The sequence below is a fragment of the Tursiops truncatus genome, chromosome 10 (genome assembly GCF_011762595.2).
Source record: "Tursiops truncatus isolate mTurTru1 chromosome 10, mTurTru1.mat.Y, whole genome shotgun sequence".
NCBI classification, from domain to species: Eukaryota; Metazoa; Chordata; class Mammalia; order Artiodactyla; family Delphinidae; genus Tursiops; species Tursiops truncatus.
Genome location: NC_047043.1, coordinates 39,160,738 through 39,184,418, shown reverse-complemented (window position 1 = coordinate 39,184,418; position 23,681 = coordinate 39,160,738). Strand labels below are relative to the sequence as shown.

General features: G+C 49.6%; 2 protein-coding genes across 11 annotated transcripts; one reads left to right on the top strand and one right to left on the bottom strand.

Moving 5' to 3' along the window:
- Positions 1 to 257: 257 nt before the first annotated feature.
- HMGA1 (high mobility group AT-hook 1) lies at positions 258 to 9,448 on the top strand. 6 transcript variants are annotated; one of them, XM_073810843.1, is made up of 7 exons: positions 259 to 417; positions 660 to 773; positions 1,698 to 1,808; positions 3,956 to 4,134; positions 5,988 to 6,071; positions 6,720 to 6,770; positions 8,089 to 9,448. In XM_073810843.1, exons 4-7 carry the CDS (start codon positions 4,000 to 4,002, stop codon positions 8,140 to 8,142), a joined length of 324 nt encoding a protein of 107 aa, XP_073666944.1. In that variant the 5' UTR covers positions 259 to 417; positions 660 to 773; positions 1,698 to 1,808; positions 3,956 to 3,999; the 3' UTR covers positions 8,143 to 9,448. The 6 variants fall into 6 exon arrangements, with proteins under 6 accessions (XP_019799625.1, XP_073666944.1, XP_019799624.1 ...); XM_019944065.3 differs by lacking the exon at positions 1,698 to 1,808 and having other exon boundaries at positions 3,956 to 4,101; XM_019944062.3 differs by lacking the exon at positions 1,698 to 1,808.
- Positions 9,449 to 9,591: 143 nt separating this feature from the next.
- SMIM29 (small integral membrane protein 29) lies at positions 9,592 to 13,266 on the bottom strand. 5 transcript variants are annotated; one of them, XM_073810842.1, is made up of 5 exons: positions 12,105 to 12,236; positions 10,839 to 11,025; positions 10,619 to 10,644; positions 10,243 to 10,309; positions 9,592 to 10,066 (listed from the first exon to the last, which is right to left on the bottom strand). In XM_073810842.1, exons 2-5 carry the CDS (start codon positions 10,947 to 10,949, stop codon positions 10,001 to 10,003), a joined length of 270 nt encoding a protein of 89 aa, XP_073666943.1. In that variant the 5' UTR covers positions 10,950 to 11,025; positions 12,105 to 12,236; the 3' UTR covers positions 9,592 to 10,000. The 5 variants fall into 5 exon arrangements, with proteins under 5 accessions (XP_073666943.1, XP_004325105.1, XP_073666942.1 ...); XM_004325057.4 differs by having other exon boundaries at positions 10,243 to 10,348; positions 12,105 to 12,233; XM_073810841.1 differs by lacking the exon at positions 9,592 to 10,066 and having other exon boundaries at positions 10,073 to 10,309; positions 12,105 to 13,266.
- Positions 13,267 to 23,681: the final 10,415 nt, after the last annotated feature.

Sequence of the window (23,681 nt, the reverse complement as noted above, 5' to 3'; positions counted from 1 at the left end):
CCGGGGACCCCCATTCCATGCAGTAAGGATGCCCTCTCCCCCCCGAAGGACTCCTTGGTGACCCCTCTAAACACCTCCCCACGTCTCCCGGCTGGGACTGTGGGAAGTGGGCCGTGGCCTCGGGTTCTCAGCCCAGGCCTCCCGCGCGCGCCCGCCCCCAGAAGCCCGACACCGCTCGCCCCTCCCCACACTCAACACCCACCCGCGCGGCGGCAGCGGCTGGCGGGCGGCCGCCCTTTTAAATCCCCGGGCTCATTTGCATGGCCCCGCCCCCTCAGTGACACGGCTGGCGCGGGCGGGCCCGTCCCCCCTGCCCCTGGGTCGCTCTTTTTAAGCTCCCCTGAGCCGGGGCTGCGCTTCTCTAATTGGGACTCCGAGCCCGGGCTATTTCTGGCCCTGGCGCGGCTCCAAGAAGGCGTGAGTTCGCGGCCCCTCCGGTGGCTCCTTTTTTTTATATCTATCATTTAATTAAATTATTTATTTATTGAGGCCGCGCACGGGCCGTGCCTAGCTTCCTGCCCCTCGCCATCCTTCGGGGGAGGGGGAATATTTTTGTCCCCCCGCCTGGATGTGACATATAAATACCCCGCGGGGGCCTGGGCGGCGAGCACGCGGCGGCGGCGGTCTCTGAGCGCCTCTGCTCTCTCTCCCGGTTTCAGATCCGCATTTGCTACCAGCGGCGGCGGCGGCGGAGCCAGGCCGGTCCTCAGCGCCCAGCACCGTCGCTCCCGGCAGCCCGGAGCGCGCACCGCAGGCCGGCGGCCGAGCTCGCGGTGAGTCGTCCCCGGGGCCCGCGGCGGCGGCGGCGGAGGGGGGCGCCCGCGCCCCCGCTGCACGCCGCCCCTCCTGCAAGCAGCCCGGGGCTGCAGCGCGCGCCTCCGGCTTTATTCCCAGGCCGGGGCTGCGCGAGCCGCCGGCGGGGGAGGGCCGCGCGGCGCGGGGGCGGGCGGCGGGGCCCGGCGGCGTGGGGAGGGCACCGGCACCCCTTCCCCCGCGCCGCGGGCGCCCTGCGGGGGGCGGGGACCCGGGAAAAGCGCGCGGTGGGGGAGGGGGCGCGCTGCTGCGGCGAGCGCGAGTTGTGCACCCGGCGGAGCCCGGTGCACCTCGCGCGGCCGCCGCTCCCGCCCGAGCCCGAGCCCGGGCCTGGGTTGTGGGGGGCGGGGAGAGGAACGGGCTGCGGCGACAGGGGAGAGTGGGGGGCCGGGTGGCCCCTGCAGCCTGGGGAAGTTCTAGAAGTGAGGGCGATGGGCAGGAACCCCGCAATTCGGCCTTACTCCAGCTCGGCCTTTCTCCTGGCGCCCCGCCGCAGATGAGGCCGAATCGCCGGCCTGGGTTTGGGGCTTCACCCCGACCCCACCTCTGGCCCGGCCCGCGCCTCTTCAGCCCCCAGGGCCCGGCTTGCCTTCCGCCCCCACAAACTGGTTTCTCTGCTTTGCTGGGCTCTGTTGGAACTAGTTCCTTTGACTCCCCGTTTCAATTTTTTTTTCTGGGGCTTTATTTTGCGGGGAGGGCGCGGAGGGAGGTGGCCTTTCTTCCTCTCCCCCGCGCGCGCCAGGTTTCCTGCCCCAAGGCGGGCTTGGGTGCCCCCTCTGGCAGGAAGTGGGGCCGGGTGCACCCTCGTGGCGGTGCATGCGGTCGGGGTGCACCGGTTTCCCGCGCCTGCGAAAGCGGCCTGCGCCCCTCCCCCCGCGCTCTAGCCCCCAGTCCCGCCGGCCGACCTGCAACCGCCGGGCGCAGACACTTGCAGAGTCACCCTGGGCCCCGGGTCTGCAGCAGGGACGACAGGGATTTTACCAGCCCCCAGACGGGTAAGGAAAGTGGCGGACTAGAAGGGTCGCCAGCAACCCACTCCATCCTGCTCGCCAACTTGCTCTGTGACCTTGGGCAACTCATCAGCCCTCTCTGGGCTACTATTTTGGGGAAAACAAGGTGGTTCCAGGATGATTTCCTCGAGTCATTCCTGCAGATTGCCTCAGCATTTGTGGAGCTCACACTGCGTGCACAGTGTGTGGAGGAGACAGGCTTGAGGCCTGAAAGGGCTTATTACCAACTGAAGGATTGAAGTTGGACCCTAAACGTGGCTTCGCCAAGCCAGGCCTCTCTGATGTTCAGAAACAGGTGGAAGAGACAAGCATTTGTTAGTCTCACCAGAGAGGGCCTCAGGCCTTGCCTTCTCTGGAGTCCTGGATCTGGGGTTGGGGTGAGCGGATTAAAGGGTCCCCAGCAGCAAGAGGTGGGGGGAAACACCAGGGACACCCACCAGGATCCCCAGGCAGGCTGGCCCAGGCTTTATGGGATTAGGGGCTGGCTTTGCCCAACTGGAACCACCTCTCCGAGGGGGCCTCCAGCAAACCTCATGTGAGGTCAGCACTCATTTAGCTGATTAATTGTGATGTTTAGTTTTGAAGGGGGACCTGTGGTGTAATATAAGATTCTAATCACTGCCTGCAATTACAGAGCAGGCCACGCCACTAATGATGGAGCAGGATAAATCACCAACCACCTTGTTTAAAAGGGTCTTCAAGTCTGAAATATTATAAAATGGAATAATTACCAAAGTCCCGCCGTCTGGAGCATTTCAGTACTTGAGGATCGGGGGCCTCAGGCCCTCTAACAATCACAAGTTTGCAAAAACAGTCTTTCCTCTCATTGGGTTAAAATTGGAAATTGTCTGAATCTGAAAAGGGGAAAGAAAGTCATTTTCAAACGTTCTAGTTCTCATTTTGATCTGGAATGAAGCTTTCTGTTGTTGAAGCGTTTTTAACTTTTACCTGGTTTCATCCTTGCCGCAGTCTGGAGAGGTAGGTGAGGCAGGTGCTTTATCATTACCCACATTTTGTAAATTGAGGGGCTTTCAGAAGTGGAGCCACTGGGGCCCACCCTTTGCCAAGGGCAGCCAGGGATTGGTTATCAGGGAGGTGTGGAACCATAGGCCTCCCAGGACACGTCTCTATCTGTAACTGGGGGATAATAACGGGCAGGACAGGGATGGGGGTGCGAGGGCCCTCACTGTCCTTTCTCAGCCTCTGGAACAGACTCCCAAATGCTCCTTGCAGAGGGGGGTTTCAGGTAAATTCTATATTAGTAGGGCTGATGAAGCCCAAACAGGCCTCTAAGGAGAGGGGAGATGTTAGAAAAGGACCAAGGAGCTTTTAGGCTCAGCCCTGTTGGGGCTTCAGGGCGTCAGCTAGCATCTGTTACGTGGGCCCCTCTCAGTTGGACAAGTCCCTGCCCCTCATGTAAGGAGGCATCAAAGAGAAAGATCTCATCTGACTCCAGGTGGGTGGGGGCGGGCAAGGGGGAAGAGGAGACTCACCTTTCAGCTTTGGGTTTCTTTTCCTCCTCCCACCTCACCCACTGCGGTTTTAACCCCCTTCACCCTTCTTCCCAAATCGTCCCCATCTTTGAACCCCCAAGGCTCTTACCCAGGGAGACAGCAGCGGAAGGAACTGGTGGGGCTCTGGCAGGTGGGCCAGGGATTGATGTCTATGGCTGCCAGATGCCCAGGGCTCATTCTCTGCTTACCTTTCCGCCCTTGTTCCCTGCGAGCTACCCAGGCTTGGTTTTCTCTTGAAGGGAAGGGGCAGTTTGGTGGAGGGAGGGGGCCTTGGCAGTGTGAGGACCCCCATCTCACCCACACCGTTGCCAGGGCGGCCTTACCCACAGGCAGGACTGGGCTGGCTGGGCCCTTGGGCCCCGGGCCCTGTGGGGCTGGCAGGACGACAAAGAGCCGTTCTGAAGAGGAGATAAGGAGCTGATTAGGCCCAACGGCCCAGCCCCGCCCTGTGGCTGCAAGCTGGGCTGGGCAGATGCCCCCATCGGCCCAGGTGGGAATCGCGGGGACCCCTGGGAGCAGGCAGTTTCCTGCCGGGCATTTGGAGGGTGGGAGTGGTGAGGGGGTAGGAGGCGGCTAAAGCAAGAGGTTTTGTTTAAAACAACTTTTCCCGCCTCCTAGCATCCCAGCCGTCGCTCCTCCACCTGCTCTGCCGACAAGGGAAGATGAGCGAGTCGAGCTCGAAGTCCAGCCAGCCCTTGGCCTCCAAGCAGGAAAAGGACGGCACTGAGAAGCGAGGGCGGGGCAGGCCGCGCAAGCAGCCTCCGGTGAGTCCCGGGACGGCGCTGGTAGGGAGTCAGGTGGGTGTCCAAACCTTTGCCTCAGTTTACCTCTTTGGGCTAGGGAGGTGCCAGGCGTCTTGGCAGGTGAAAGCAGGACTGGCAGGGTGCAGCGTCATTCCTGTACATGTGTGTTCTCCCCACACACCCGTGCACCCCACACATGCATCCCTGGTGCCTGAGAGTCTGGGAGAGAAGTGCAGCCCGAGGGAGCCCTGAGCCCGAGCCCGAAAGTCCGAGCCAGAAGTGACCCTGTAGTCACGCAGGCCAGTCAGTGCTTATACACTGTGATAAACCACCCACCCTTTATTTCCAGTCCATCGTGGACCAGTGCATTATGAAACAGTAAAGATGAATTGTAGAAACGTGAACGTTTACATACGGAAGCCCAGCGTTTTTTGTTATTATATTCACTGCATGTGATAGTACTTTGTTAATTTACTGTGAAATTTACTATGAAGGTTTCTAAATACTTACTGTACGTTTCTGTAGTTCCTCATCCCAGGACAGTCACAGTTTCTGGGCCAGCACCTGTTCACGGGCCTCCTTGAGTGGCCCTGGATTGGGCTTTGCCCCAGCTCTGTGAAAGGAAGTGGAAGCCCAAGAAGCTTAAAATGTTGGGGAGTTGGTGGCAGAGTGACTGAGAGCCCTGGTTCTGCCCCTCACAAAGGTCCCGTGGGATTAAAAGGCCAGCTTGGCACTGTGGGCACCCCAGGGAGCTTGGCCAGTCGGGCTGTGGGGACCACCTGTTACATGGCGGAGATCTTGGGTTTCTCTCACAGAGGGGCATCTATCCCCATGTAAGGGGCAGCTGTTGGCGAAGCCCCATTACTTCCCTTTCGTGGGGCAGAGGAGAGGAAAGCGGTTGAGGTCGATCCTTGCTCTTTACACATCAGGCAGCTTGTGTCCACCGGGCCCCGGGTGCCGCCCCCCATCTGTAGGTGGAGAGGCCTGTACTGACCCTCAGGACCCGTGAGGAGTCTGACGGGTGGTGGAATTCAACTGCCTCTTTCAGAGCCCACAGTTTGTGTGTGGGGAGCTCATCCTCTTAGTCTCATTCCCTAGGCCCACCCCTGCCGCCTGTTAGCTTGTGGTCAGTGGGGGGGTCAGAGAAGGGGTGTTGGGTTACTGGACCATGAAGAGCCCCTAGGCAGCCGCCTTGGGAAACCATAGCTGACGTGCCTTTGCTGCCCAGCTTCTATGCATTATGTAGCAGTTTTTTATTCTGTCTCGGGCTTATTAAAATTTCAGCGGCACCAGTGGGCAGGGATCTCTGGGGTTCCGAGATCTGGACATAACTCCTTCTCCCTAGGAGGCAGCCTGAAGGGAGTCTGGTTTGCAGGTAGAGGCAGTAGGTTCCCTCTAGGGGGAAGGGGGATCCCTTCCCCTCTTCTGCATCATCTGAGGGGGTGGGCAATGATCACAGCCCAGTGCTGGACACTTGTACATTTTTCATTTAGTTTTCGTGACACTCTACAAGGTAAGTCTTGTCACCATTTACAGATGAGGGAAACTGAGGCTCGAGCATTAAGTGTCTTGCCCGAGACCTTAGAGCTAGTCAGTGGCCGAGCTGGCATGAGGACAGAGCTGCCTAAGAGTGTCTTTCTGCCCCTGTGACACCCTTCCCAGAGGCCTTCTGGCCTCTTGTCATTTAGCTGTCATAGGGAAGCAAGGGGAGAGACTTTGCAAAAGATATTCAGACAGAGAACCTGAATCCCAAGGGCTGCCTGCCATGATTCCATGATTCCTGTGGATTCCAGAGTTGGAGGATGGCTTGCAGACTTAATTCTGCTGGGCTGGGGCAGAGGGCTCTGTCCTGAAAAGGGGGGGACAGGTGGCTTCTGTGTCCCTGACTGCCCTGTCTGTCTTTGCAGAAGGAGCCCAGCGAAGTGCCAACGCCTAAGAGACCTCGGGGCCGACCGAAGGGGAGCAAAAACAAGGGCGCTGCCAAGACCCGGGTGAGGCTTGAGGAGGGCCCTCTCCCCACGACAGCAGCCATAGGAGGTCTGGGAAAGGGCCGGCTTGTCCTTATTCTTGGCACCCTCTTTTTCTCTGGCATATGGGGGACGATGTGTCTTTGCTAATTGAAGAGAGTGGGGCAATGACTGAGGTCTCACTTCTGGGGCCTTGGTCCTGCCCAGGACACTGGGGAAATCGAGTCAGATGTCCCGCAGCTTTCCTGGTCTGGAGAGAGGCGAGTTAGGAGGAGCGAAGGGGCAGCTCCTGGGCTGAGAATGTCACCTTTTCTCCTGGAGGCCCCCCGGGCTCCTGAGGGAGTGGGGAGAAGCAGGGAAGGCCAGATCTACAGTGGCATCAGCCTTTCAGAGAAGTTCTTTTGTTTTTTATTTTATTTTTTCTAAGACACGACTCATATCCTCTGAGTCATGGGTGGAGGAGGGAGTGGGGGGCGTGTGTGTATGTTGGGGTGGGGGGGCAGTGTGGCTGGCCAGTCATCACCAGCTGGACTCGGGTGGGCCTGCTGGGCTGAGAGTCCTGGGCTGCCCCGAGCAGAGGAAGGTAGTTCTGCCCCTCCCTGCTCTCCCTCACCATCCAGGGCACTGTCAGGAACATCTTTGACTTAGTGGATCTTTTCTCTGACCATCTAGAAAACCACCACAACTCCAGGGAGGAAACCAAGGGGCAGACCCAAAAAACTGGTAGGTGAACAGGTGGCGGCAGCTTGGCTTTTCTGGGGAGGCTGTTAAGAGCGGGAGATGCCCCCATCCTAATCCCGCATAGGAACATGGCTCTCCCTGACCCGCAGGGCCAGGAATGGTGAGACTTCATGTTTTACCCAGGCCCGGAGAGGGGAAGGGACTTGTCCAGGGCTTAGGGTTCCTGGCACCCAGCCCAGGGCTTTTAAAGGGCTGTGTCCACGAGACCTGAGGGGTCCCAGGTACAAACCAGACCAGACACCCTGCGCTGCCCTACTGGGGGTGGTCCCTGTCTCTCCTTCCTCTGCTTTTAGAACAGACTCAGAACTTCTCGGGTGAACTTGGAGGTCAACTACTAGTGTTTCTCCTCCGCTGCCATTATAGAAACGAGAACGAAGAGGTTTAAGGAGCAGCAAGGGAGCTCAGGCCTTGGCAGGCGGGCGGGCGAGGGGGTCACGTTGGGTGGGGGTTGAGGTGCGATGCCGCAGGGAGCTACCTCCTCAGGGAGGCGCCGTCCATCTCTAGGCCCCGATAGCTGGTAATGGAAGTAGGCGGGTTGAGCCGGGAGATGCTGCCAGGGGGTCCACTGCAGTGAGGGCCCTCCCAGCCCTTTACTGTCCCCAACCTGTCTTCCCTGAGGCGTTCATTCCTCGAGCCACCACCGGGTGAGGGGAGCTCTGGGTGCTGGCCGGGCCCCAGGAGTGAGTAACAGGAAACAAGTTGTTTTGGAGTTTGTGCCTGGCACGGGGGCCCCGTGTGGTGTCCCGACATTCCCGCCCAGTGAGTGAGCCCCGGCGGCACACACTTCCCCTTCCTCCCCGCCCTGGCCTGGGGTCAGCCTGTGGCCACTGCTCCGCAGCCCAGCAGCTGCCCCTGCAGGCCAAGGCCACTCGGTTCCCCTGCACCCACCAGGGGGGCTCATGCAGCCTCCAGCCACCCCTTCCCTCCTCATTTCCTCTCCCTGGCTGCCTCCTCTCCTCCCCTGCCCGAGAACCAATCACGTCCTCGCTTCCTCGAGCTCAGTGGTGCCCCGAGCTCTGCCAGGTACCCCTGCCATGGGCCTGGGGGCCAGGGGGCCTGGCTCTATGTGAGCGCAGCATGTGTGTGGTTTTTTTTCCCTCCCTTTAAATTCTTCCTTTTTTATGAATGAAACTGGGCCGTGGAGGTTGCTGAGTCACCCACACACTCAGCCCTGACTCATCCCCCTTCTGGAGAGCCAGGGAGTGCGGGGAGGGGTTGGGGGCGAGCTTGGCCCCTGGGCGGTGGAGGAGGGAGGGGGACAGGCCTGGCATTCCTGCTGATGGCCCTGCCCACCCTGCAGGAGAAGGAGGAAGAGGAGGGCATCTCGCAGGAGTCCTCAGAGGAGGAGCAGTGACCGTGCCGCGCCGCCAGCTCCCTCACCGAGGAGCAGTTTCCTTCTGGGACTGGACAGCTCCGCTCCGCTCCCACTGCCCCCACCCCTTCCCCCAGGCTCTCGTGTCACCGCCACCCACCTGCGCCCTCACCACCACACTACACAGCACACCAGCCGCCGCCACAGGGCCCCCGGGGGCCCGAGTCGGGAGCAGTTTCCTTTGATTTCGGGTCCCAGCGACCCCTGACCCACGCACCTGACTTCCCACCGAGCTGCTCCCGTGCTGCTGCATCCCCACTCCCTCAGCGTGGGGACCTTGCTGGCTGGGCTCTTGGTTTCGGGGTCCCTTCTAATCCCCGACTCTTCCCTCTGGCTTCCCATTAAGGGGCCTGGGAGGGCTCCCCTGGCCTTAAAAAGGGGCCCAAGCCCCATCTCATTCTGACATGCCCCACTCCCACTGTACTAGCGGCAGCAGGCGTGGCCACTGGAGAGGGGTGATGGGCCCCAGATGCCCCCAACCAAGCTGTGTCTCACCAGGGGTGGCTCGCACGCCCTTTGCTTCCTTCCCACCTTGCCTAGTCCCTGCAGTAGGTTGGGCCGCCCCCTTGGGGGCACAGGAAGGCAGGCAGGAGGGGTTTAAGCCCCCTCCCCCCTCTAAGCAGGCTCCAATCTACCTTGCCCTCACCCTGGAATCCAGTGCAGTGATGAAAATGCAAAGTCACCTTTATCCAGGTGAGGCCCAGGAGGCCTGGGCTCCCGGTGGCAGCCACTTAAGGCGGGCTAGAGCCACTCCCTGTCCCTGTCTGCTTCCACTCTAGACCTCGGTTTCCCCTTCCTTCCCTCACTCGGGGCACTAATAACAAGGAGCTAGCCTTGCCCACTCCCATCCTTCTGCTCCTCCCCAACCCCCAAGGTTCTGGTTCCATCTTTCCTCTGTTCACAAACTACCTCTGGACAGTTGTGTTGTTTTTTGTTCAATGTTTCATTCTTAGACATCCGTCATTGCTGCTGCTACCAGCGCCAAATGTTCATCCTCATTGCCTCCTGTTCTGCCCACATTCCCCTCCTCCAAGATGCTCTTAGGGGAAGGGGCCTGGGGCAAAGCAGGCTGGGTTACCGACTACCCCAGTCCCAGGGAAGGTGGGGCCCTGCCCCTAGGATGCTGCAGCAGAGTAAGGAGGGGGGCCTGTGTTGACCGTCGGGTGTAGGGGCCACCTTCTCCCCCTGTTCTGTCAGGGAGGAGGTAGCCATTATTTGTCCCAGCCTGGGGCCCCCCCTCTGGTTTCCTATTTGCAGTTACTTGAATAAAAAAATATCCTTTTCTGGACTGAGTCTTTCTGTGATGGGTGCCTGGAATAGGGAAGGGTGGAAACCAAGGCTCTAGTGGGTGGGGGAGGAAGAAGAAAAAGCATTGGCGTCAGCTCCAGGGAAGGTAACTTAAGCCCCTCTTGAAGAAGTCAACTACACCCCTAGCCACAAAACGTTTTATTTACAAAATATATATACCGAATATTATACATTAGGCCCTGTCACCATGGGAACAGCTCCAAAGCCAAGTCAGGGAGGGCTAGAGAAAGGTGGTGCCTGTGGAAGGGCAAAGCTCCACCCTGTCTCCCAGCCACCCTTCCACCCCAGAAGGAAAAATTCCCATTAGCTCCTGGGAGTGGCTGGTAGGCTCAGCCCACAAAGGACTGAAGGCCTAGCAGGGAGTGAGGTGACAGTGGGGGCTGACTGCTATGCAGGGCTTAGGACTGGAGACAGATGGGAGGAGGAATGGAGACCCAGTACCCGGGAGGGGGAGCTGGGGGAAGCAGCAGGCTGCAGGGCCCTGGACGTTCCAGGACCCCGTGGTTCTGAAGAGCAGGGCAGGGGGCTCAAGTCATGTCTTGACATCCAGCAAGGGCATCCGCTTGTGCTGGTAGCCACTCTGCCAGCCATGGACCACCTGTAGGGGAGGAGACCCGCACCACAGGGCACAGTCCGCAGCACAACTTGGGAGGAGGCACCCCACTAGCCACGGCCCACATGGGGAAGGCTGAGAGCAGAACCAGGCTCTGTCTTCAGGGGTATCAATAGAGCAGGCCCACCTCTGCTGATTCTCGCTGTCCCCAGAGTGCTCACCTTGGGGTCTCCCACGTCAGAGAGGAGCTCCTGCTCAGCCTCGTGCAGCTCCTCAGCAGGGTCGTAGCTGTACACAGGGAGCAGGTGATGGCGAAGCCGGTCCACCCTGGGGAGCATGGGAGGGGGCTCAGCCCAGGGGACCCACTCCCCTTCTTCAGACACCTGACTGCCCTGTCTCTACTCCCCCTGGCAGGGGCACACTAGAGCTCTAACGAGACATGTCTGGGCAGGAAAGCCTAACGGGAGTGCAGGGAATTGCAGGTTTGTGTCCGAATGGCTGAGGAGCATCGTACATGTATGCAGGGATCTCAGATCCTGTGGGAAGAACTTTAAGCACAATTCGGGGGAGGGGGTGCGGGGGGGCAGGGACACTCACCGCTTTTTCTTCTGGACATACATTACCTGTAACAGAGACACAGCACTGTGGAGGCCGCTGAGCCCAGGATGGCCCACAAGTGACAGGGGTTTACCTCCACACCCTCCTCTCCCGTAACAGCAGGACAGCTGAGATGCTGTGTGCAGGCTGGACCAGGCCCACCCAGCCCTGCCTTCGCAAAGGTGTGGGTAGGTATGTATGTATGTGGGGGGTTCCTTACCACGGCCACCACCACCCCGACCAGGGTGATGAGGAAGAAGGGCCCCAACACATAGCCCACCATGGAGTCGCTGCTGGCCTGTGGGGCATTGGGCACTGTGGTGTTACTCATGACATCGGCAGCCAGAGGGCTGGGTAGTCAGCATGGGCAGTAGTACTGCCTCGGGAGGGCGCCTCCACTGGGCTCCCTGGGGAGGAGGAAGGAGGTTGTCAATTCCACTCAGGCTCCGGATTCCTCCCCAAGAGCTAGTAATATATGAAAACTTAGGTCAGGCACTGGGAAGAGGGATCTTCCAGGTCAATGTGCTGGGTTTAACCCTCCAGGGACTCTCAGCAAGTCCTGGGTGTAAACGGCACCAAAGGGAGGCCCAGACCAGGGCCTGAGTCCTGCCCAGCTCCTATCCCCACATCGGGGGCGGGGGGGGGGTTGCTCAGCTCAGGTGCTGGCCAAACATTTGCAGATATCAATTGCTGAGGAGAGGTTAGATGTAGGTTCCCAGCTCCTGCCCCAGCCTCCCGGGGTACTGGACTGCCAGCAGCTATCCAGTGGAGCAAAATGGGGATATTAGGTTAAAACATGAGGGTCCTGCATTGCAGCCTAGGGGTGAGGTGGGAGCATCTGAAGGAGACCATCTCGGCCCGGGTCCAGTGCCCACACTTCGGTCTATATAGGTCCTATGCCCTCTTTGTCCCTGGAGTCACGCCAGGCATAGCCTGGGCACCGTCTCCCCCATCGGTCTCATGTGCCAGGGTGGACACAAGTGGGCAGGGCTGGACTGCATCTGCGAGGTGATGTCACCGCCCCCTGGTCCCCACTCGGGGCTCCGCCCGGGTCCCTCCCCTCCTGGCCTGGAATGACAGAAGGAAGTGGAGAGGGTCAGCTCCCATGACAGATGCAAGGAGACTGTCCACGGGTGGCTGCACGCAGATACACCCAGGTCCTTGACCCCGGTTCTCCTGGGCTTCTATCGGAGGGCAAGGTATGAACTACCCGTCCCGCTACCCGTGGAGGCTCCGGGCTTACCCAGTCGCATGCCCGTCCCATAGTAGAGGGGACATGCCGAGGTAGGGAGGGTGACAGGCCGTTCCTAGGATGCGGACCAGCAACGGAGAGCGGGAGGTAGTTCCCACGGCGCTGGGAGGCTCAGGCCAGGGGAAGGGAACTTAGGGGGAGCACAGAGGGGCCCGGGCCTCCTGGCATCCCAACACCCCGAGGCGTGGACCTGTACCCGCGCTTTGCAGCCCATCCAACCCGGCCAAGCCTTACCTCCCGCCGATGCAGCCCGGAAAGGAACGCCCTCGGTTGGCTCCCGGGCCCCGGAAGAGCCGTCAGGCGCGTGATCAAAGGACCCGGGGAAATGGGCGGGGCCACAGTATCAGGGTGCAGCCAATCCGATGGCGGCAGGCAGAAGGGCCGGAGGCTTCGGGAGGGGCCAATCCGGAGGCCGGGGGTGCTGGCGGCGCCGAGCCGAGACGGCCTGGGCTGCGGGGTCCACCCTGTGACGGCAGGGGGCAGCCGAGGGCTGCGCAGCGGGGAGGGGCGGAGAGGGGAGGGGCGCGCGCGGCTTCCCGGCGTACCCCGGGGCGGACCCCTGCTATGCGGCCGCGCTTGGGAGCTCACATTCCAGGGAGAGGCCTGGCGTCCGCTTTACTCGCACTTCTGGTTGGAGCCCAGTCACGCTCTAACGTTTAGCCCAGGCCCCACAAGGCCTCCAAAGCCCCGCAAGGGCTTTGTTGGGCCCTCTAGATCTCCTAGCGGCGCAGACTGGCCCTCTGTGCAGTGCTCAGAGTGTGTAGGCAGGCCTGGGGTAGCCCCTGCCCAGCCTTGGACCTCAGGTCCACCCACCTAGCCACCTTCTCTGCGCCTCACTCTTAATATTGGTAAAACAGGCTGCTGTAAGGATTAAACCATGACATGGGTAGAGCCTAGCACGTAGCATGCCCAGAATTTTAAATTCCCTGTTAGCCTCTTTCCGGTTTTCCAGGGCACAGACGGAGCAGCGAGGTGAAGTTCCTCTGGGTCATAGGTAACTTGCCAAGTAAGCTTGAGTTGAAGCTTCGGTCGTCTGATAATTAAAAATGTCACACACTTATTGGGGAAATTTGAATAAGATTAGTGGGTTTTACCAATGTCAGTATCCTGGTTGTGATGTTATACTATAGTTTTGCAAAAGTTAGCATTGGGGGAAGCTAAGCAAAGTGTACAAGGGATCTCTGTTATTTCTTACAACTGCATGTGAATCTAGTTACCTCGAATTGTGTGTGTATAGTTTTGTACCACACCTACCTTTCCGTCACCAGAATCACACACAATTGGGAAAACTCCAGATTGGCAGGCAATAGAAAACACCCAAGAACATAAAGGTTGTGGCAGCCGAACTAGGTTGAGGCCCTCCTGGGTCCTCAAGTGCTACTGGAGATACAGGGGTGCTGTGAGTCACCCTATTCTTTTTTTTTTTTTTTTTTTTTTTTTGGCTGTGCCGCCCCAGCATGCAGGATCTTAGTTCCCCCACCAGGGATCGAACCCGTGCCCCCTGCCACTGGACCTGGAGTCCTAACCACTGGACCGCCAGGGAATTTCCTGGGTCACCCTATTCTTGCCAGAGACAGCCAATGGCATGGATGTGGTTGAGCTACTTTGTCTGGTCAGGCCTCAGTTTCCTCAAGTCCTTCCAGAGGTGGTTAGATGAGAGCAGGTCTGGTGCAGAGATGACCCAATTAGGAACCAGAGGGCAGGTGGGAACTTGCCTCTTGCCTCCAGACACCACCATCTGACTGGGGAATCAGATAAAGGGAAAGGAATGAGAGAAAAGCTTGGGTCTGAAGGCTCCAGGTAGATGTCCTGGTATTCTCTGCCTTTGAGTCTGGAGAGTAGGGAGACCACCCATAAGAGTCTTCTATTAGACCTGAGGGCAGAGGAAGGAGGCACCTCCCCAGGCAGGGCCTCCCTCACCTTCCACAAGGAAGTAGGGATCAAGTAGTATGTTTTAGACCCAGGCCCCCTTGGCTGACCACACACCCAACTGTTGTTCCCATCCTCAGGACTTCCAACCACATATCTAGAGGGTCTAGTGGTCCTTGGAGCAGGCCTAGTGATTGCATTAGCTAGGCCAGTGTGTGGAAAGGCACAGGGTCTTTACTCCTAGGACAGAACACCATTCCAAGGTAGGCAGGGCAGCTGGGACGACCTCAGTTTACAGTGAGTAAGCTGAGGCCCTGAGTGGTGTAATGACTTCCCAAGGCCCTTGGTGTGATCACCAAGGGTAAGGCAGAATGGGATGATGGGCGGGCCCCTCTTCCTTGGACAGCTGTGTTCTGGCAGCTACTCTGGGACTGCATTTGAGGCCTGGGTTGTCCCTGTGATGAGATGAACTGTTATAAGTTAAATCCACATAATGTAAACCTTAAAATAACAGAGTTATTTTAGGTAAGTCAACAAAAGAGATAAAATAGAATTAAAAACTCTCAAGTAATCCAAAATAAGGGAGAAAAAGGGTAACAAAGAAGAGATGAGACAACCAGAAAACAAATAAGAGGATAAACTGAAACCTAAATATATCAATAATCACATTAAAAGTAAATGGTCTAAACAACCCAATTAAGGGACTTCCCTGGCAGTCCGGTGATTAAGACTCCATCCTTTCATTGCAGGGGACACGGGTTTGATCCCTGGTCGGGGAACTAAGATCCCGCATGCTGCACAGCATGGCCAAAATAATAGTAATAATAATAATAAAATAACCCAATTAAAAGGCAGAGACTATCAGAATGGATAAAATAGTAAGACACAATTACATGTTGCCCATAAGAAATGTACTCTGAATATAAAGACTCCAATAGGGTAAAAGCAAAAAGATGGGAAAAGATACACCATGTTTATGCTTGTCAAAAGAAAGCTGGGAAGGCTATAATAAAATCAGGCAAAGTTGATTTCAGAGCAGAGAATATTACCAGAGATGAAAAAAAGCTCAGTTTGTAATGACAAAGGGGTTGATTAATTGAGGACATAACAATTCTAAATGTTCATGTGCCCAATAAGCAAGCTTCAAAATATATGACACAAAAATGGATAGAGCTCCAAGAAAAAACAATCACAGTTTTAGTCAGAGATTTCAGTACTACCCTCTGAATAATAGATGAAACAAGCAAATAATCAGCCAGGATGTAGTAAACTAGAACAACACTATCAACCAACTTGACCTTTATAGAATCCTCCACCTAACACTAGCAGAATACATATTCTTAAGTGTACACAGAAGATTTATCAAGACAGATCATATTATGGGCCATAAAACAAGTCTCAATAAATTAAAAAGGATTCAAGTCATAACGAAGTGTGTGTTCTGATCACAGTGGAATTATATTAGAAATCAATAACAAAAAGATCCTTGGAAAATTCCCAGCTATTTGGAAAATGAATAACACACCTCTGGATCAATTAGGAATTATTTTGAACTGAATGAAAATGCAAATGCAGTGTATCAGAATTTGTGGGACATCTCTGTTAGAGAAATCTATAGCACTAAATATCTATTTAAAAAAAGAAAGATATGTCAACGACCTCAGCGTCCACCTGAAACCAAAGTGTACAGAAGAAAATAACAAAGATCAATGCTGAAATCCATGTAATAGAAAACAGAAAATCAATGAAACCATAAGCTGCTTCTTGAGAAGATCAACAAAATTGATAAACCTGTAGCCAGACTGATCAGGAAAAAAGAGAGAAAATACAAATCACCAATATTAGGAATGAAAGAGGTAAGATCACAACAGTTTCTACAGATAATAAAAGAATAATAAGGGAATATTAGGAACAACTTTTTGCCAATAAATTCAATAACTTAGTTGAAATGAAGAATAGATGGAAAGACACGAATTACCAAAGCTCACCTAAGAAATAGATAAATGTATAGGAATCTAGGTTAAATTTATAGCTTCAATTTAAGCTTCAATAGCATACATTAATTCCTCCTATTCAATTCTATGTCCCCCTTGAAGTTGGTATTGTTACAAATACATCTTTATATATTGCATGCGTATTAACATAGATTTATAATTATTGTTTTATGCATCTGTCTTTTAAACCATGTAAGAATCAGAAAAGAGTTACATACCCAGAATACAATAATACTGGCTTTTATATTTACCTTGTACTTACCTTTATCAGTGAACTTTTATCTAGTGCCTTTTTGTTTCAGTCTGAATGACTCCCTGTAGCATTTCTTGTAGGGCAGGTCTACTAAACAAATGCTGTTAGTTTTTGTTAATCGGGGAATGTCTGAACTTCTCCTTAATTGTGAAGGACAATTTTTCCGGATATAGAATTACTGGTTGACAGGTTTTTGTTTGTGTTTTCCTGTCAGTTCTTTAAATATATCATTCTACTGGTTTCTAGCCTTTGGGGTTTCTGATGATAAATCAACTGTTAATCTTAGGATGTTAATTGTAATCTCCATGGTAACCACTACAAAAACAAGTAGGAAATATATAGAAAAGGAAATGAAGAGGAAATCAAAATGGTACATACTAGGAGAAAAATCAAACACAAAAGAAGTCAGTACTGGAAGGATTAAGGAACGAAAAAGATATCACACACAGAAAACAGTACTATAGCAGAAGTAAGTCCTTCAATATCAGTAATCACTTTAAATGTAAATGGATTAAACTCACCAATTAAAAGACAGAGATTGGTGATAGGTGCACAATATTATGAATGTATTTAATGCCACTGATTTGTATATTTCAAAATGATTAAAATGGTAAATTTTATGTATATTCTATCACAAAAAAAGGCAGAATGGATTTTAAAATGATCTAACAGGATTTGAAAAAAAATTTCTCCAGAGAAGACATGCAAATGGCCAAATAAGTACATGAAAAGATGCTCAACATCACTACTTATTAGGGAAATGCAAATCATACTACAATGAGATACCACTTCATATCCATTAGGATGGCTATTATTTAAAACAAAACAAAACAGAAAATAACAATTGTTGGTGAGGATGTAGAGAAAAAAGAACTCTTGTGTACTGCTGGTGTGAATAAAATGGTGCAGCCACTACAGAAAACAGTATGGTGGTTCCTCAAAAAATTGAAAATAGAATTACCATATGATCCAGCAATTACACTTTTGGGTATATACTGCAAAGAATGGAAAGCAGGGATTCAGACAGATATCTGTATACTCAAGTACATAGCATCATTCTCCACAATAGTCAAAATGTGGAAGCAACCCAAGTGCCCATCGACAGGTAAGTGGATAAACAAAATATGGTACATATGTACAATGGGATATTGACACACCTACAACATAGATGAACCTTGAAGACATTATGCTAAGTGAAAGAAACCAGCCACGAAAGAACAAATAAGGTATGATTTCACTTATATGAGGTACCTAGAGTAGTCAAATTCATATAGATAAAAAGTAGAATGGTAGTTGCCAGGGGCTGGGGCGGGGGGGCTGGGTGGGAGGGAATAAAGAGCTATTGTTTAATGGGTACGGGGTTTCAGCTTGAGAAGATGAAAAACTTTTTGGAGATGGATGGTAGTAATGCTTGCATAACAGTGTATTTAATGCCACTGAACTGTACACTTAGAAACAGTTTAAAATGTTAAAAAAAAAAAGAGAGAGAGAGAGAGAGATCCAATCCAAGTATATGCTGCTGGCAAGAGACTCACTTTAGACCCAAAGACACAAATAAGTTGAAAGTGAAAGGATGGAAAAGATATTCTATGTAAAGAATAACCAAAAGAGACTAGGGTGGCTATATTAATATTGGACAAAATAGATTTTAAGTCAAAAACTCTTACAAGAGACAAAGGAGGACATTTTATATTGATAAAAAGGGAAAATCATGAAGAAGTTATGACAATTATATATGCACCAAACAACACAGTCCCAAGATATATGAAGCAAATATTGACAAAACTGAAGGGAGAAATTGACAGTTCTACACTAATAGTTGGAGACTTCAATACCTTACTTTCAATAATGGAAAGAATATCCTATACAGAAGATCAATAAGGAAATAGAGTACTTGAAAAACACTATAAACCAACTAGACCTAAAAGACATAAAGAACACTCGTCCTAAAGAATATACATTGTTCTCAAGTACACGTGGAGCATTCTCCAGGACAGATCATATATTAGGCCACAAAACAAATTTTAATACATTTTAAAACCTCCTAACAAAGAAAAGACCAGGACCAGATGGCTTCACTGATTAATTCTACCAAAAATCTAAAGGAGAATTAATACCAATGCTTCTCAAATTCTTCCAAAAAATTGAAAGAAAAGGAACACTTCCTAACTCATTCTAACTCAGCATTGCCCTCATACCAAAGCCAGACAAACACACAAAAGGAAACTACAGATCAATATCTCTTATTAATATAAATGTAAGGTAATAAAAGAACTCTCAATAAATTAAAAAGGATTAAAATCATACAAAGCATCTTCCCTGACCACAATGGAATTAATCTAGAAATCAGTAGCAGAAGGAAAACTGGAAAATTAGCAAATATGCAGAAAGTAAACAACACACTCTTAAAAAAACAGTGGATTAAAGAAGACCACTAGGGAAATAGAAAATACTTTGAGACATACCAAAAACTTATGGGATATAGTAAAAGCAGTACTCAGTGGGAAATTTACAGTTGTAAATGCCTACATTAATAGAAGATCTCAGATAAACAACCAAACTTTAAACCTTAAGGAATTAGAGGGACTTCCCTGGTGGTCCAGTGGTAAATAATCCACCTTCCAGTGCAGGGGACATGGGTTTGATCCCTGATCAGGGAAGTAAGATCCCACATGCCACTGGGAAACTAAGCCTGTGTGCCACAACTACTGACCTCGTGTGCCTCAGTGAGAGGGCCCACATGTGGTAAACTACAGAGCCCATGCACCCTGGAGCCTGCACGCTGCAACTAGAGAGAGATCCCACATGCCACAATTAGAGAGAAGCCTGCATGCCACAACAAAAAGATCCCACATGCCTCAACAAAGATCATGCATGCTGCAACTAAGACCCGATGCAGCCAAAAAAATAAAGAAAAATAAAATAGTTCAGTAGCTTAAAAAAAAAAACCCTAAGGAACTAGAAAAAGTAGGGCAAACTAAAGGAAGGAAGGAAATAATATAGAGCACAAATAAATTAAATGGGGGGGGAACAATAGAATCAACAAAATCAAAAGTTGGTTCTTTGAAAAGATAGCAAAACTTTAGTTAGACTGACTAAAAAAATGGAAGATGAAAATAACTAAAACCGGAAATGAAAACAGAAATTAAAAGGATTATAAGAGAACACTATGAACTATTATATGCAAACAAGATAATCTGGATGAATCAACAAATTCCTAAAGACATGCAAATTATTAAAACTTATTCAAGAGGAAATAGAAGTTCTCAACAGACCTGTAATAAGCAAGAAGATTACATCAGGAGTCAATAACCTCCCAAGAAAGAAGAGTCAGGACTAGATGTCTTCACTGGCCAATTCTACCAAACATTTAAAGAAGAATTAACATCAATCCAATTCATCAATCCTAACATCAACTCTACCAAAAATTAGAGGAGGGGAACACTTTCTAACACATTCCTTGAGGCCAACTTTATCCTGATACCAAAGCCAGAGAAAGATTCCATAAGAAAAGTATAGATCAATATTCCTTATAAACATAGACAAAAATCTTCAATAATATACTAGCAGACCAAATCCAATAGCACATGAAAAAGGATTATACACAATGACCAAATGGGATTTACCCTAGGAATGGAAGGGGTGTTTCAACTATAGGAAAATCAATGTCATACAGCCCTAACAGGACAAAGGAAAACAACCACATAACTCAATAGATGCAGAAAAGCATCTGATAAAAATTCAACATCCTTTCATGATAAAAACACAGCTGAGGGCTTCCCTGGTGGCACAGTGGTTAAGAATCCGTGCTCCCAGAGTTCAGGACATTGGTCCCCCAGAGACCTCATGGCTCCATGTAATATCAAATGGCAAAATCTCTCCCAGAGATCTCCATCTTATCACTAAAACCCAACTCCACTCAACGACCAGCAAGCTACACTGCTGGAGACCCTGTGCCAAAAAACTAGCAAGACAGGAACAGAACCCCACACATTAGCAGAGAGGCTGTCTAAAATCATAATAAGGTCACAGACACCCCAAAACACACTACTGGACGTGGTCCTGCCCACCAGAAAGACAAGATCCAGCCTCATCCACCAGAACGCGCAACAGTCCACTCCACCAGGAAGCCTACACAACCTACTGAACCAACGTTAGCCACTAGGGGCAGAAACCAAAAATAACGGGAACTACGAACCTGAATCCTGCAAAAAGGAGACCCCAAACACAGTAAGTTAAGCCAAATGAGGAGACAGAGAAACACACAGCAGATGAAGAAGCAAGGTAAAAACCCACCAGACCAAACAAATGAAGAGGAAATAGGCAGTCTACCTGAAAAAGAATTCAGAGTAATGATAGTAAAGATGATCCAAAATCTTAGAAATGGAATGGAGAAAATACAAGAAATGTTTAACAAGTACCTAGAAGAATTAAAGAGCAAACAAACAATGATGAAGAACACAATAAATGAAATTTAAAATTCTCTAGAAGGAATCAATAGCAGAATAACTGAGGCAGAAGAACAGATAAGTGACCTGGAAGAGAAAACAGTAGAAATAACTACCAAAGAGCAGAACAAATAAAAAAGAATGAAAAGAATTGAGGACAGTCTCATTGAGACCTCTGGGACAACATTAAACACACCAACATTCAAATTATAGGGGTCCCAGAAGAAGAAGAGAAAAAGAAAGGGGCTGAGAAAATATTTGACGAGATTACAGTTGAAAACTTTCCTAATATGGGAAAGGAAATAATCAAGTACAGGAAGCACAGAGAGTCCCATACAGGATAAATCCAAGGAGAAACACACCAAGACACATATTAATCAAACTATCAAAACTTAAATACAAAGAAAAAATATTAAAAGCAGCAAGGGAAAAACAACAAATAACATACAAGGGAATCCCTATAAGGCTAACAGCTGATCTTTCAGCACAAATTCTGCAGCCAGAAGGGTGTGGCAGGACATATTTAAAGTGATGAAAGGGAAAAACCTACAACCAAGATTACTCTACCCAGCAAGGATCTCATTCAGATTCGACAGAGAAATTCAAAACTTTACAGACAAGCAAAATCTAAGTGAATTCAGCACCACCAAATCAACTGTACAACAAATGCTAAAGGAACTTCTCTAGGCAGGAAACACAAGAGAAGGAAGAGACCTAAAATAACAAACCCAAAACAATTAAGAAAATGGTAATAGGAACATACATATCGATAACTACCTTAAATGTAAATGGATTAAATGCTCCAAACAAAAGACACAGACTGGCTGAATGGATACAAAAACAAGACCCATATATATGCTGTCTACAAGAGACCCACTTCAGACCTAGGGACACATACAGACTAAAAGTGAGGGGATGGAAAAAGATATTCCGTGCAAATGTAAATCAAAAGAAAGCTGGAGTAGCAATTCTCATATCAGACAAGATAGACTTTAAAATAAAGATTATTACAAGAGACAAAGAAGGACACTACATAATGATCAAGGGATCAATCCAAGAAGAAGATATAACAATTGTAAATATTTATGCACCCAACATAGGAGCACCTCAATACATAAGGCAAATGCTAACAGCAAGAAAAGGGGAAATTGACAGTAACACAATCATAGTAGGGGACTTTAACACCCCACGTTCACCAATGGACAGATCATCCAAAATGAAAATAAATAAGGAAACACAAGCTTTAAATGATACATTAAACAAGATGGACTTAATTGATATTTACAGGACATTCATCCAAAAACAACAGAATACACTTTCTTCTCAAGTGCTCATGGAACATTCTCCAGGATAGATCATATATTGGGTCACAAATCAAGCCTTGGTAAATTTAAGAAAATTGAAATCATATCAAGTATCTTTTCCGACCACAATGCCATCAGACTAGATATCAATTACAGGAAAAAAATCTGTAAAAAAATACAAACACATGGAGGCTAAACAATACACTACTAAATAACCAAGAGCTCACTGAAGAAATCAAAGAGGAAATCAAAAAATACCTAGAAACAAATGACAATGAAAACACGATGACCCAAAACCTATGGGATGCAGCAAAAGCAGTTCTAAGAGGGGAATTTACAGCAATACAATCCTACCTCAAGAAACAAGAAACATCTCAAATAAATAACCTAACCTTACACCTAAAGCAATTAGAGAAAGAAGAACAAAAAAACCCCCAAAGTTAGCAGAAGGAAATAAATCATAAAGATAAGATCAGAAATAAATGAAGGAAAAAAATAGCAAAGATCAATAAAAGATCAATAAAACTAAAAGCTGGTTCTTTGAGAAGATAAACAAAAGATCAATAAAACTAAAAGCTGGTTCTTTGAGAAGATAAACAAAATTGATAAACCATTAGCCAGACTCATCAAGAAAAAAAGGGAGAAGACTCAAATCTATATAATTATAAATGAAAAAAGAGAAGTAACAACTGATACTGCAGAAATACAAAGGATCATGAGAGATTACTACAAGAAACTATATGCCAATAAAACGGACAACCTAGAAGAAATGGACAAATTCTTAGAAATGCACAACCTGCCAAGACTGAACAAGGAAGAAATAGAAAATATAAACAGACCAAGCACAAGCACTGAAATTGAGACTGTGATTAAAAATCTTCCAACAAACAAAAGCCCAGGACCAGATGGCTTCACAGGTGAATTCTATCAAACATTTAGAGAAGAGCTAACACCCATCCTTCTCAAACTCTTCCAAAATATAGCAGAGGGAAGAACACTACCAAACTCATTCTACGAGGCCACCATCACCCTGATACCGAAACCAGACAAAGATGTCACAAAGAAAGAAAACTACAGGCTAATATCACTAATGAACATAGATGCAAAAATCCTCAACAAAATACTAACAAACAGAATCCAACAGCACATTAAAAGAATCATACACCATGATCAAGTGGGGTTTATCCCAGGAATGCAAGGATTCTTCAATATACGCAAATCAATCAATGTGATAGACCATATTAACAAATTGAAGGAGAAAAACCACATCATCATCTCAATAGATGCAGAAAAAGCTTTTGACAAAATTCAACAGCGACTTATGATAAAAACCCTCCAGAAAGTAGGCATAGAGGGAACTTACCTCAACATGATAAAGGCCATATATGACAAACCCTCAGTCAACATCGTTCTCAATGGTGAAAAACTGAAACCGTTACCTCTAAAATCAGGAACAAGACAAGATTGTCCACTCTCACCACTATTATTCAATATAGTTTTGGAAGTTTTAGCCACAGCAATCAGAGAAGAAAAAGAAATAAAAGGAATCCAAATGGGAAAAGAAGAAGTAAAGCTGTCACTGTTTGCAGATGACATGATACTATACATAAAGAATCCTAAAGATGCTACCAGAAAACTACTAGAGCTAATCAATGAATTTGGTAAAGTAGCAGGATACAAAATTAATGCACAGAAATCTCTGGCATTCCTATACACTAATGATGAAAAATCTGAAAGAGAAATTAAGGAAACACTCCCATTTACCATTGCAACAAAAAGAATAAAATACCTAGGAATAAACCTACCTAAGGAGACAAAAGACCTGTATGCAGAAAACTATAAGACACTGATGAAAGAAATGAAAGATGATACAAACAGATGGAAAGATATACCATGTTTTTGGATTGGAAGAATCAACATCGTGAAAATGACTATATTACCCA